The 14,017-nt window shown below is 38.9% G+C and overlaps 1 protein-coding gene across 1 annotated transcript in view; it reads left to right on the top strand.

Annotated features, from left to right (window-relative positions):
• LOC133649548 (integrin-linked protein kinase-like) overlaps positions 1 to 14,017 on the top strand; it is a 36,084-nt gene that overhangs the window by 11,332 nt on the left and 10,735 nt on the right. The window contains exons 3-5 of the mRNA XM_062046140.1: positions 8,930 to 9,095; positions 9,176 to 9,271; positions 11,359 to 11,455. Of these exons, the coding sequence (XP_061902124.1) occupies positions 8,930 to 9,095; positions 9,176 to 9,271; positions 11,359 to 11,455 (359 nt within the window). The remainder of the gene's footprint in view (positions 1 to 8,929; positions 9,096 to 9,175; positions 9,272 to 11,358; positions 11,456 to 14,017) is intronic.

Raw genomic sequence — 14,017 nt, 5'->3', positions numbered from 1 at the left:
CAAAGACCCTCATACAAGACAGGAGCAATCTGCTGGTTTTTTTGTCACCAATAAAAACGCTAGTCCAAGATCCTCTATATAACAGGAGCAATCTTTTTTTTGTCACCAACAAAAACGCTAGTCCAAGATCCTCTATACAACAGGAGCAATCTGTTTTTTTGTCACCAACAAAAACACTAGTCCAAGATCCTCTATATAACAGGAGCAATCTGTTTTTTGTCATCAACAAAAACGCTAGTCAAAGATCCTTTATACAACAAGAGGAATCCGTTTTTGTCACCAACAAAAACGCTAGTGCAAGATCCTCTATACAACAGGAACTATCTGTTTTTGTCACCAACAAAATCGCTAGTCAAAGATCCTTTATATAACAAGAGGAATCCGTTTTTGTCACCTACAAAAACGCTAGTCAAAGATCCTCATACAAGACAGGAGCAATCTACTGTTTTTTGTGTCACCAATAAAAATGCTAGTCAAAGATCCTCTATATAACAGGAGCAATCTGTTTTTGTCACCAACAAAAACCCTAGTCAAAGATCCTTTATATAACAAGAGGAATCCGTTTTTTGTCATCAACAAAAACGCTAGTCAAAGATCCTTTATACAACAAGAGGAATCCGTTTTTGTCACCTACAGAAACGCTAGTGCAAGATCCTCTATACAACAGGAACTATCTGTTTTTGTCACCAACAAAAACGCTAGTCAAAGATCCTTTATATAACAAGAGGAATCCGTTTTTGTCACCTACAAAAACGCTAGTCAAAGATCCTCATACAAGACAGGAGCAATCTACTGTTTTTTGTGTCACCAATAAAAATGCTAGTCAAAGATCCTCTATATAACAGGAGCAATCTGTTTTTGTCACCAACAAAAACCCTAGTCAAAGATCCTTTATATAACAAGAGGAATCCGTTTTTTGTCATCAACAAAAACGCTAGTCAAAGATCCTTTATACAACAAGAGGAATCCGTTTTTGTCACCTACAAAAACGCTAGTGCAAGATCCTCTATACAACAGGAACTATCTGTTTTTGTCACCAACAAAAACGCTAGTCAAAGATCCTTTATATAACAAGAGGAATCCGTTTTCTGTCACCTACAAAAACGCTAGTCAAAGACCCTCATACAAGACAGGAGCAATCTGCTGGTTTTTTTGTCACCAATAAAAACGCTAGTCCAAGATCCTCTATATAACAGGAGCAATCTTTTTTTTGTCACCAACAAAAACGCTAGTCCAAGATCCTCTATACAACAGCAGCAATCTGTTTTTTTGTCACCAACAAAAACACTAGTCCAAGATCCTCTATATAACAGGAGCAATCTGTTTTTTGTCACCAACAAAAACGCTAGCCAAAGATCCTCTATATAACAGGAGCAATCTGTTTTTGTCACCAACAAAAACGCTAGTCCAAGATCCTCTATATAACAGGAGCAATCTGTTTTTTGTCACCAACAAAAACGCTAGTCCAAGATCCTCTATACAACAGAAGCAATCTGTTTTTTGTCACCAACAAAAATTCTAGTCCAAGATCTTCTATATAACAGGAGCAATCTGTTTTTTGTCACCAACAAAAACGCTAGTCCAAGATCCTCTATATAATAGGAGCTATCTGTTTTTTGTCACCAACAAAAACGCTAGTCAAAGATCCTTTATATAACAAGAGGAGTCCGTTTTTGTTATCAACAAAAACGCTAGTCAAAGATCCTTTATATAACAAGAGTAATCTGTTTTTTGTCACCAACAAAAACGCTAGTCCAAGATCCTCTATATAACAGGAACTATCTGTTTTTTGTCACCAACAAAAACGCTAGTCAAAGATCCTTTATATAACAAGAGTAATTTGTTTTTTGTCACCAACAAAAACGCTAGTCAAAGATCCTCATACAAGACAGAAGCAATCTGCTGGGTTTTTTTGTCACCTACAAAAACGCGAGTCCAAGATCCTCTATACAACAGGAGCACTCTGCTGCTGTTAAATGTGTCAGATAGTTTTTATATGGTGTCTGCTGAGCAACTCCAGCTTGTTTCCTTCTATGATGACGTCATCACACAATGACATCAATGCATTCATACTGTAAATGTGCGGGGGAGGCGAGGGGAGGAGCGGGGGAGGGGAGGGGAGGAGCGGGGGACGATCAGCAGGATCTCATTCCCGACTTTGTAGTTCAGTTTGTAGTTAAGGAGCGGCACCTCTGCCGGGCTGCTGTGTTGTTCCGTCAATCTTCTCGAGCGGCTTGGGAATACTTCACTCCTTTTTATAGCGCTGGATTCCACACAGAGTGTGACGTCACCTCAGAGTCCTTTTAACACAACAACCTTTTTTTAGCCCATTTCTGTCAAACCTCCCACCAACTCGTGAAAACACTCATGAGTAATCCAATACTCAAGCTTTATTACCTACAAAAACGCCAGTCAAAGATCCTCTGTTTGACAGGAGCACTCGGCTGTATTTTTGTTACCTACAAAAACGCTAACCAAAGATCCCCTAGATGATGGAAGCATTCTGCTGTTTTTTGTTACCTAGTACTAAACGCTAACCAAAGATCCCCTAGATGATGGAAGCATTCTGCTGTTTTTTGTTACCTAGTACTAAACACTAACCAAAGATCCTCTTTATGATAGGAGCACTCTGCTCTTTTTTGTTACCTATACAAACACACTAGTCAAAGATCTTCTATATGACAGAAACACTCGGCTAATTTTGTCGCCTACACAAATACTATTCAAAGATTTTCATATGACAGACGCAATCTGCTTTTTTTATACCTATAGAAACGCTGGCCAAAGATCCTCTGTATGACAGGAGCACTCCACTGTGTGAGTTACCTACAAAAACCTTCGTCAAAGATACTTTATATGACAGGAGCACTCTGCTTTTTGTTAGCTACAGAAATACTAGTCAAAGATCCTCTATATATATGACAGGAGCACTCTGCTTTTTTGTTAGCTACAGAAATACTAGTCAAAGATCCTCTATATGACAGAAGCACTCTGCTATTTTTTGCTACCTACAAAGACACTGGTCAAAGATTATTTGTGTATATAAGAAGATCACTCTTGTTTTTTTTACCTCCAAAAACACAATTCAAAGATCCTCATATGACAGGAGCACCCTGCGGATTTTTGTTACTTACAAAACACTTGTTAAAGATCCTCTATATGACAGGAGCACCCTGTTTTGTGTTACCTACAGAAACACTAGTCAAAGATCCTCTATATGACAGGAGCACCCTGTTTTGTGTTACCTACAGAAACACTAGTCAAAGATCCTCTATATGACAGGAGCACTCTGCTTTTTGTTAGCTACAGAAATACTAGTCAAAGATCCTCTATATATGACAGAAGAACTCAGCTTTTTTGTAAGCTACAGAAATACTAGTCAAAGATCCTTTATATGACAGAAGCACTCTGCTATTTTTTGCTACCTACAAAGACACTGGTCAAAGATTATTTGTGTATATAAGAAGATCACTCTGGTTTTTTTACCTCCAAAAACACAAGTCAAAGATCCTCATATGACAGGAGCACCCTGCTGCTTTTTGTTAGCTACAGAAATACTAGTCAAAGATCCTCTATATGACAGAAGCACTCTGCTATTTTTTGCTACCTACAAAGACACTGGTCAAAGATGATTTGTGTATATAAGAAGATCACTCTTGATTTTTTTACCTCCAAAAACACAAGTCAAAGATCCTTTATATATGACAGGAGCACTCTGCTTTTTGTTAGCTACAGAAATACTAGTCAAAGATCCTCTATATGACAGGAGCACTCTGCTATTTTTTGCTACCTACAAAGACACTGGTCAAAGATGATTTGTGTATATAAGAAGATCACTCTTGATTTTTTTACCTCCAAAAACACAAGTCAAAGATCCTTTATATATGACAGGAGCACTCTGCTTTTTGTTAGCTACAGAAATACTAGTCAAAGATCCTCTATATATGACAGAAGCACTCTGCTATTTTTTGCTACCTACAAAGACACTGGTCAAAGATTATTTGTATATATAAGAAGATCACTCTGTTTTTTTTTACCTCCAAAAACACAATTCAAAGATCCTCATATGACAGGAGCACCCTTCTGCTTTTTGTTACTTACAAAACATTAGTTAAAGATCCTGTATATGACAGGAGCACTCTGCTTTTTGTTAGCTACAGAAATACTAGTCAAAGATCCTCTATATATGACAGGAGCACTCTGCTTTTTGTTAGCTACAGAAATACTAGTCAAAGATCCTCTATATATGACAGGAGCACTCTGCTTTTTGTTAGCTACAGAAATACTAGTCAAAGATCCTCTATATATGACAGAAGAACTCTGCTTTTTTGTTAGCTACAGAAATACTAGTCAAAGATCCTCTATATATGACAGAAGAACTCTGCTTTTTTGTTAGCTACAGAAATACTAGTCAAAGATCCTCTATATATGACAGGAGCACTCTGCTTTTTGTTAGCTACAGAAATACTAGTCAAAGATCCTCTATATATGACAGAAGAACTCTGCTTTTTTTGTTAGCTACAGAAATACTAGTCAAAGATCCTCTATATATGACAGAAGAACTCTGCTTTTTTGTTAGCTACAGAAATACTAGTCAAAGATCCTCTATATATGACAGAAGAACTCTGCTTTTTGTTAGCTACAGAAATACTAGTCAAAGATCCTTTATATGACAGGAGCACTCTGCTTTTTTGTTAGCTACAGAAATACTAGTCAAAGATCCTCTATATATGACAGAAGAACTCTGCTTTTTTTTAGCTACAGAAATACTAGTCAAAGATCCTCTATATATGACAGAAGAACTCTGCTTTTTTGTTAGCCACAGAAATACTAGTCAAAGATCCTCTATATATGACAGAAGAACTCTGCTTTTTTGTTAGCCACAGAAGTACTAGTCAAAGATCTTCTATATATGACCGAAGAACTCTGCTTTTTTGTTAGCTACAGAAATACTAGTCAAAGATCCTCTATTTGACAGAAGCACTCTGCTATTTTTTTCTACCTACAAAGACACTGGTCAAAGATTATTTGTGTATATAAGAAGATCACTCTTGTTTTTTTACCTCCAAAAACACAATTCAAAGATCCTCTATATATGACAGGAGCACCCTGTTTTGTGTTACCTACAGAAACACTAGTCAAAGATCCTCTATATGACAGGAGCACTCTGACTAGCATTTTTTTTAAGTAACAAAAAACCCAAAGATCTTCTATATGACAGGAGCACTCTGCTGTGTTGTGTTAGCTACAGAAAGACTCGTCAAAGATCCTCTATATGGCAGAAGTACTCATTTTGTTGCCTACAGACAAACTATTCAAAGATTTTCACACATGAAAAGGAGCACACACACACACACACACACACACACACACACACACACACACACACACACACACACACACACACACACACACACACACACACACACACACACACACACACACAGCTGTGGCGTGAGGTCAGCTCGCTATTATAGCGTGAAGACGCTAAAGCAGGAAGTGTGCTGCTCTGTCCAAATAAAGATTAGGAGCTGCTGTCAGGCTGCGGAACGTCAGTCGAAAATAAAAAAACAGTCACACTAAAAAAAAAAAAAATGTTGTAAAAAAAAAACATTTTGAACATTCCATAAATGTGAAAGCTGGAGTCCAGTTTATGGTGCCTTTTGTTTTTGGTTGCGCCCTAAAAAGTGTTAACACTGCAAGTATAAGTTTAATTGTAACATGCATCCGAGTTGTTGAAAATCGCTAATGCTAATCGGTAGCATATCAATGGCGAATCCCATGTATATTAGCATCAAGCTATCGCACTGTTTAAAAGCGGAGCCTTACTTTACTTAGGTTTTTTGACTCCATTTCTTAGTTGGCGTCGACAATTGCAACATTGCCAGGAGGGCGTGTCCGCTCTCAGTGCTGCTGGAGTGCTCGCCGAGTGCCAAAGTGCAAGTCAAGGACTTTGGTATTTATTGCTCACCTTTAGCAACGAGAAATGTTCTGCGTGTACGTTCTTGTGGCAACACCCTATGATGGAACTCCTCCGAGGGTTACGGATGTGTCAAGACACGCACCGCTACTGTTTTACCTGTAGGGATTGGTACCTTTTCACATTCCAACCGAGACGGTACCAATTCCTGGTACCTGGTAGGGGTTGAGGTTTGTCCTAAAAAGTGTTAATACTGTAAGTGTTGTACTTATTACACACCAGCTGTTTGATTGCAACGTGCATCTTAGTTGTCGTTTTCATGAACACATTTGGTGTTTAAATCGCCATGTAAAATCGCTAATGCTAATCGCTAGCATGTATATGGCATATCCAATGTGAATTAGCATCGCGCTAGCGCGTTTTGAAAAGTAGAGGCCTATTTTTGTGTGCTTTTTGTAAGACATGCTTGCTTTGTCGACATGGAAAATTGCAACATAATACGCCTGTTTGACTGCTAATGTTGTCGTAGTCAGGAAGTAGTCTTTGCCATTAAGATAAATGTGCCAGTCGTTGAGTCCTAAAAAGTGTTAATACTGTAAGTGTTGTACTTATTACACACCAGCTGTTTGATTGTAACATGCATCTAAGTTGTTTTCATAAACAAATTTGGTGTTTTTAAATCGCCATGTAAAATCGCTAATGCTAATCGCTAGCATGTATATGGCATATCCAATGTGAATTAGCATCGAGCTAGCGCATTTTGAAAAGTTTGGGCTTTTTTTGAGCCCTTTTTGTAAGACATTTTTGCTTTGTCGACATGGAAAATTGCAACATAATACGCCTGTTTGACTGCTAATGTTGTCGTAGTCAGGAAGTAGTCTTTGCCATTAAGATAAATGTGCCAGTTGTTGAGTCCTAAAAAGTGTTAATACTGTAAGTATTGTACTTATTACACACCAGCTGTTTGATTGTGACGTGCATCTTAGTTGTCGTTTTCATGAACACATTTGGTGTTTAAATCGCCATGTAAAATCGCTAATGCTAATCGCTAGCATGTATATGGCATATCCAATGTGAACTAGCATCGAGCTAGCGCATTTTGAAAAGTTTGGGCTTTTTTTGAGCACTTTTTGTAAGACATGCTTGCTTTGTTGACATGGAAAATTGCAACATAATACGCCTGTTTGACTGCTAATGTTGTCGTAGTCAGGAAGTAGTCTTTGCCATTAAGATAAATGTGCCAGTCGTTGAGTCCTAAAAAGTGTTAATACTGTAAGTATTGTACTTATTACACACCAGCTGTTTGATTGCAACGTGCATCTTAGTTGTCGTTTTCATGAACACATTCGGTGTTTAAATCGCCATGTAAAATCGCTAATGCTAATAGCTAGCATGTATATGGCATATCCAATGTGAATTAGCATCGAGCTAGCGCATTTTGAAAAGTGGGGGCTTTTTTTGAGCGCTTTTTATAAGACACGCCTGCTTTGTCTACATGGAAAATTGCAACATAACACGCCTGTTTGCCTGCTAATGTCGTAGTCAGGAAGTAGTCTTTGCCATTAAGATAAATGTGCCAGTCGTTGAGTCCTAAAAAGTGTTAATACTGTAAGTATTGTACTTATTACACACCGGCTGTTTGATTGCAACGTGCATCTTAGTTGTCGTTTTCATGAACACATTTGGTGTTTAAATCGCCATGTAAAATCGCTAATGCTAATCGCTAGCATGTATATGGCATATCCATTGTAAATTAGCATCGCGCTAACGAGTGGGGGCTTTTTTTGAGCACTTTTTATAAGACACGCCTGCTTTGTCTACATGGAAAATTGCAACGTAATACGCCAGTTTTCCTGCTAATGTCGTAGTCAGGAAGTAGTCTTTGCCATTAAGATAAATGTGCCAGTCGTTGAGTGCTAAAAAGTGTTAATACTGTAAGTGTTGTACTTATTACACACCAGCTGTTTGATTGCAACGTGCATCTTAGTTGTTGTTTTCATGAACACATTTGGTGTTTAAATCGCCATGTAAAATCGCTAATGCTAATCGCTAGCATGTATCTGGCATACCCAATGTAAATTAGCATCGCGCTAACGCATTTTGAAAAGTGGGGGCTTTTTTTGAGCGCTTTTTATAAGACACGCCTGCTTTGTCGACATGGAAAATTGCAACGTAATATGCCAGTTTTCCTGCTAATGTCGTAGTCAGGAAGTAGTCTTTGCCATTAAGATAAATGTGCCAGTTGTTGAGTCCTAAAAAGTGTTAATACTGTAAGTATTGTACTTATTACACACCGGCTGTTTGATTGCAACGTGCATCTTAGTTGTCGTTTTCATGAACACATTTGGTGTTTAAATCGCCATGTAAAATCGCTAATGCTAACCGATAGCATGTATATGGCATATCCAATGTTAATTAGCATCGAGCTAACGCATTTTGAACATAAGGGGCCCATTTTTGTGTGCTTTTTGTAAGACATGCTTGCTTTGTCGACATGGAAAATTGCAACATAATACGCCTGTTTGACTGCTAATGTTGTCGTAGTCAGGAAGTAGTCTTTGCCATTAAGATGAATGTACCAGTTGTTGAGTCCTAAAAAGTGTTAATACTGTAAGTATTGTACTTATTACACACCAGCTGTTTGATTGTGACGTGCATCTTAGTTGTCGTTTTCATGAACACATTTGGTGTTTAAATCGCCATGTAAAATCGCTAATGCTAATCGCTAGCATGTATATGGCATATCCAATGTGAATTAGCATCGCGCTAACGAGTGGGGGCTTTTTTGAGCACTTTTTATAAGACACGCCTGCTTTGTCTACATGGAAAATTGCAACGTAATACGCCAGTTTTCCTGCTAATGTCGTAGTCAGGAAGTAGTCTTTGCCATTAAGATAAATGTGCCAGTCGTTGAGTCCTAAAAAGTGTTAATTCTGTAAGTATTGTTAATCGTATTATCGGGCTGGCGCATTTTGAAAAGTGGAGGCTTATTTTGGAGTGTCCTTCCAGCGACGACCACGGCTTCAGCCCGCTGCACTGGGCCTGCAGGGAGGGGCGCGGCGGCGTGGTGGACATGCTCATCATGAGGGGCGCCCGCATCAACGTGATGAACCGCGGCGACGACACACCCCTGCATCTGGCTGCCAGTCACGGCCACGGTGACATCGTGGCCAAGGTACGCCCCCCCTCCCCCCCTATCCCCCCCACGTTATGACACCATGGCGACGACCTCATCTTTGCCTCAACTGTGTGCAGCTGATTCAGTGCAAAGCGGACCCAAACACCGTCAACGAACACGGGAACACGCCGCTGCACTACGCCTGCTTCTGGGGCCAAGAGGAGGTGGCGGAGGTAGCAACACGCCACACTGACAGCGCCCTCTGCTGGACAGACAACGTAAAACTAGGATTTGTTGGGGAAGGAGGGTTAAAAATAGACTTTTTTTTAAAGCAGTCTCTGTTAAGATTACTGACGTTTATTTGCTACTCAGGTGATCTTGGAACGTCATCCGCCCAAATAGAAGGGGTACACTGTACAGAAATATATGTTGTGTCTTTATTACCAAAGCTTTTTATTTGATATTGAGTCAATGTAACTTCATTTTTTGCGTTTAAATTTTGTGAACTGAATTTTTTTACATCAAATTGTGCTGACAGTTTCATTGGAAAAAAAAACATGTTAGCAAAATGCGTGTTTAAAAATTAAGTATTTTGAAATTATATTTATTTTTATAGTTTACACTGAATTTTTACTCACTGAATTTTTCTACAATTATTTTTTCTAACATTTCATTTTTAAATACACTGACTTTTTCGACAATTATTTTTTCTAACAATTAAGTTTTTAAATACACTGAATTTTTCTAACAAAGAATTTTAAAACAATGACTTCTTATACACTAAATTTTTCTACACTGATTTTTTCTAATGATGACTTTTTATACACTGAATTATAGATTCAATTTGTATACACTACATTTTTCACACACTACATTTTTATACACAAAATTTTTAATTCACTAAATTTTTATACACTAAATGTCACTCCACTAAATTTCTATACATTAAATGTGTATACACAATTTTTCATACACTACATTTTTATACACATTTTTTTATACACTACATTTTTCATACACTAAATTTTTCTAACAGGAATTTTTAAACAATGAATTTTTAAACGTTGAATTTTTATACAGTAAATTTTTCTAACGTGAATTTTTCTTACAGTAAATTTTTAAACACTGAATATTTAAACACTGAATTTTTTTACACTGAAATTTTCTAACGGAATTTTTCTTCACTGATTATTTTAACGCTGAATTTTTAAACACTGAGCTTTTATACAGACTTTTTTTTTACACTGAATTTTTAAACGATGAATTTTTATACAGTAAATTTTTCTAACGTGAATTTTTCTTACAGTGAATTTTTAAACACTGAAATTTTTTTACACTGAATTTTTTAACGCTGAATTTTTAAACACTGAATTTTCTAACTGAATTTTAAAAAATTAATAGTTTTCAGAGAACTTTTGTACACTGATTTTTTTTACACTGAATTTTTAAACACAAAAAAAAATACGTTTCATTTTTAAACACTGAATTTTTCTAACAGTGAATTTTTTTTCACTGAATTTTTTAACGCTGAATTTTTAAACACTGAGCTTTTATACACTACATTTTTAAAAATTAATAGTTTTAAATGAATTTTTATACGCTGATTTTTTTTACACTGAATTTTTCTAACACTGAATTAAAAACAATAATAGTTTTAATTGAATTTTGTACACTTATTTATTTCATACTGAATTTTTAAACAAAAAAAGTCTATGAAATTGATGAAATTTTATGTACAAAAATTCAGTTCACAAAATTCAAACTGAATTTTTAAACACTGATTTCTTATACACAGAATTTTAATGCACAAAATTTTTCTACACTGAATTTTTTCAACACAGAATTTTTATACAGTGAATTTTAAAACACTGAATTTTAAACAGACATTTTGCTAAAAATGTTTTTCAATGAAATTTTCAGCATATTTTGATGTAAAAAAATTTTTAAAAATTCAAAAGCAAAAAAATTCCGTTACAAAAAAAAAGCTTTGGTGATAAGAACCCAAATTACCTCTATAAAAATACATGTACATCACTAAAACATTTATTGGTGGGTAACTTTGACCCCAAAAAATAGTTTGATGACGACAATAAAATCTAACTTTAATTTGTTACACCAGATCCGATCCAGATTGACATAAATATCAATGTACGTCATGTCATTTTGTGGTCTTCAAGTTACATTTGCCTTAAACTGACAAATAAATATTTTTTTATTTTCTTTTGACGTGCCGCTGCTCATTCCATGACGAAGAAGCCCAGCTGGAGTTCTGAGGATTCTTGTTTGTGTTGATTCTTGAAGAATCTTTGTGCTCGTTTAGGACCTGCTGGACAGCGGTGCTGAGGTGTGTGTGTGCAACAGGTACGGACAGACGCCTCTGGACAAGGCCAAGCCCCACTTGAGGCAACTTCTTCAAGGTGAGAAGTCACTAAGGAAGGTATTAAGTAGGGCTCGGCCATCGATCTGTCATCTATCGATCTGTATCGGCCAGGTTTCCGTGAAAAATGACGTGATCAGACCATCGCAAAAGCCGTCCCGTCTGTATTTATTTTTAGTACCCGGGTCGACAGCTAACTGTATATGTCCATACACAGTGTGGAGCCGCTGCCCTAAGTTAATCACCCTCCATTGCGGCAACTAAACATGCTACACAACAAGAAAGAGCAAGCAGAAGCAGACACGGAGAGACGCTAACCGCTAAGTTAGCTCGAAGGAACCGATGAAAAAAGTGCCCAGTAAAGTTTAGAAGAGTTGATGGAAACATGTTGCAACAGAAAGTGTAGAAAATAAAGAGCAGGAGAAAATACATGAAATATACGCCGGCACGCATGATACTGGCGGTCACGTCCAACCCGATGCCCTGACCCACCATCAAAACATTTCAGGGAGATCGGAGCACGTGTAAGGAAGTTATTACTATTATAGTTTTTCACCACAAGGGGGCGAAAAAATGCGCCGCAGTCGTCATGTAGTTGCGTCCTACCCAGCACCCCGAACCACCATCCAAATTTCCCGGAAGATCGGAGCATGCGTAAGGAAGTTATTACTGTTATAGTTTTTCACCACAAGGGGGCGACAGATGGCGCGGCAGTAGTCAAGCAGTTGCGTCCCACCCAACACGCCGACCCACCATCCAAATTTTCCCGAAGATCGGAGCATGTGTCAGAAAGTTATTACTGTTATAATGTTTCACCATAAGAGGGCGAAAAAAGGTAGTCGTGCAGTTGCGTCCCACCCAACCCCCGACCCACCATCCAAATATTCCGGAAGTTCGAAGCATGTGTAAGGATGTTATTACTGTCATAGTTTTTCCACCACAAAGGGGCGAAAAAATACGCCGCAGTCATGCAGTTGCGTCCCACCCACCCATCCAAATTTTCCGGAAGATCGGCGCATACGTAAAGAAGTTATTACCGTTATAGTTTTTAACCACAAGGGAGCGAAAAAACGTTATAGTGTTTCACCACAGGGAGGCGAAGAATGGCGCTGCAGTAGTCATGCAGTTGCGTCCCACCCAACACGCCGAACCACCATCCAAATTTTCCGGAAGATCGGAGCATGCGTAAGGATGTTATTACTGTTATAGTTTTTCGCCACAAGGGGGCGACAGATGGCGCGGCAGTAGTCAAGCAGTTGCGTCCCACCCAACACGCCGACCCACCATCCAAATTTTCCGGAAGATCGGAGCATGTGTCAGAAAGTTATTACTGTTATAATGTTTCACCATAAGAGGGCGAAAAAAGGTAGTCGTGCAGTTGCGTCCCACCCAACCCCCGACCCACCATCCAAATATTCCGGAAGATCGAAGCATGTGTAAGGATGTTATTACTGTCATAGTTTTTCCACCACAAAGGGGCGAAAAAATATGCCGCAGTCATGCAGTTGCGTCCCACCCACCCATCCAAATTTTCCGGAAGATCGGCGCATACGTAAAGAAGTTATTACCGTTATAGTTTTTAACCACAAGGGAGCGAAAAAACGTTATAGTGTTTCACCACAGGGAGGCGAAGAATGGCGCTGCAGTAGTCATGCAGTTGCGTCCCACCCAACACGCCGAACCACCATCCAAATTTTCCGGAAGATCGGAGCATGCGTAAGGATGTTATTACTGTTATAGTGTTTCACCACAGGGAGGCGAAGAATGGCGCTGCAGTAGTCGTGCAGTTGCGTCCCACCCAACACGCCGACCCACCATCCAAATTTTCCGGAAGATCGGAGCATGTGTAAGGAAGTTATTACAGTTATAGTGTTCCACCACAGGGGGCGAAGAATGGCGCTGCAGTAGTCGTGCAGTTGTGTCCCACCCAACACGCCGACCCACCATCCAAATTTTCCGGAAGATCGGAGCATGTGTAAGGATGTTATTACTGTTATAGTGTTTCACCATAAGAGGGCGAAGAAAGACGCCGCAGTCATGCAGTTGCGTCCCACCCAACCATCCAAATTTTCCGGAAGATCAGAGCATGAGTAAAGAAGTTATTACCGTTATAGTTTTTCCACCACAAGGGGGTGAAAAAAAGACGCCGCAGTAGTCATGCAGTTGCGTCACACCCAACACCCGACCCACCATCCAAATATTCCGGAAGATCGAAGCATGTGTAAGGATGTTATTACTGTCGTAGTTTTTCCACCACAAGGGGGTGAAAAAAGACGCTGCAGTCATGCAGTTGCGTCCCACCCAACCATCCAAATTTTCCGGAAGATCGGAGCATGTGTAAGGAAGTTATTACAGTTATAGTGTTTCACCACAGGGAGGCGAAGAATGGCGCTGCAGTAGTCGTGCAGTTGCGTCCCACCCAACACGCCGACCCACCATCCAAATTTTCCGGAAGATCGCAGCATGTGTAAGGAAGTTATTACAGTTATAGTGTTTCACCACAGGGAGGCGAAGAATGGCGCTGCAGTAGTCATGCAGTTGCGTCCCACCCAACACGCCGAACCACCATCCAAATTTTCCGGAAGATCGGAGCATGCGTAAG

Source organism: Entelurus aequoreus, linkage group LG05 (genome assembly GCF_033978785.1).
Source record: "Entelurus aequoreus isolate RoL-2023_Sb linkage group LG05, RoL_Eaeq_v1.1, whole genome shotgun sequence".
Taxonomy (NCBI): Eukaryota; Metazoa; Chordata; class Actinopteri; order Syngnathiformes; family Syngnathidae; genus Entelurus; species Entelurus aequoreus.
The sequence above is the reverse complement of the archived record's forward strand: the minus strand, read 5'-3'. Positions and strand labels throughout refer to the sequence as shown.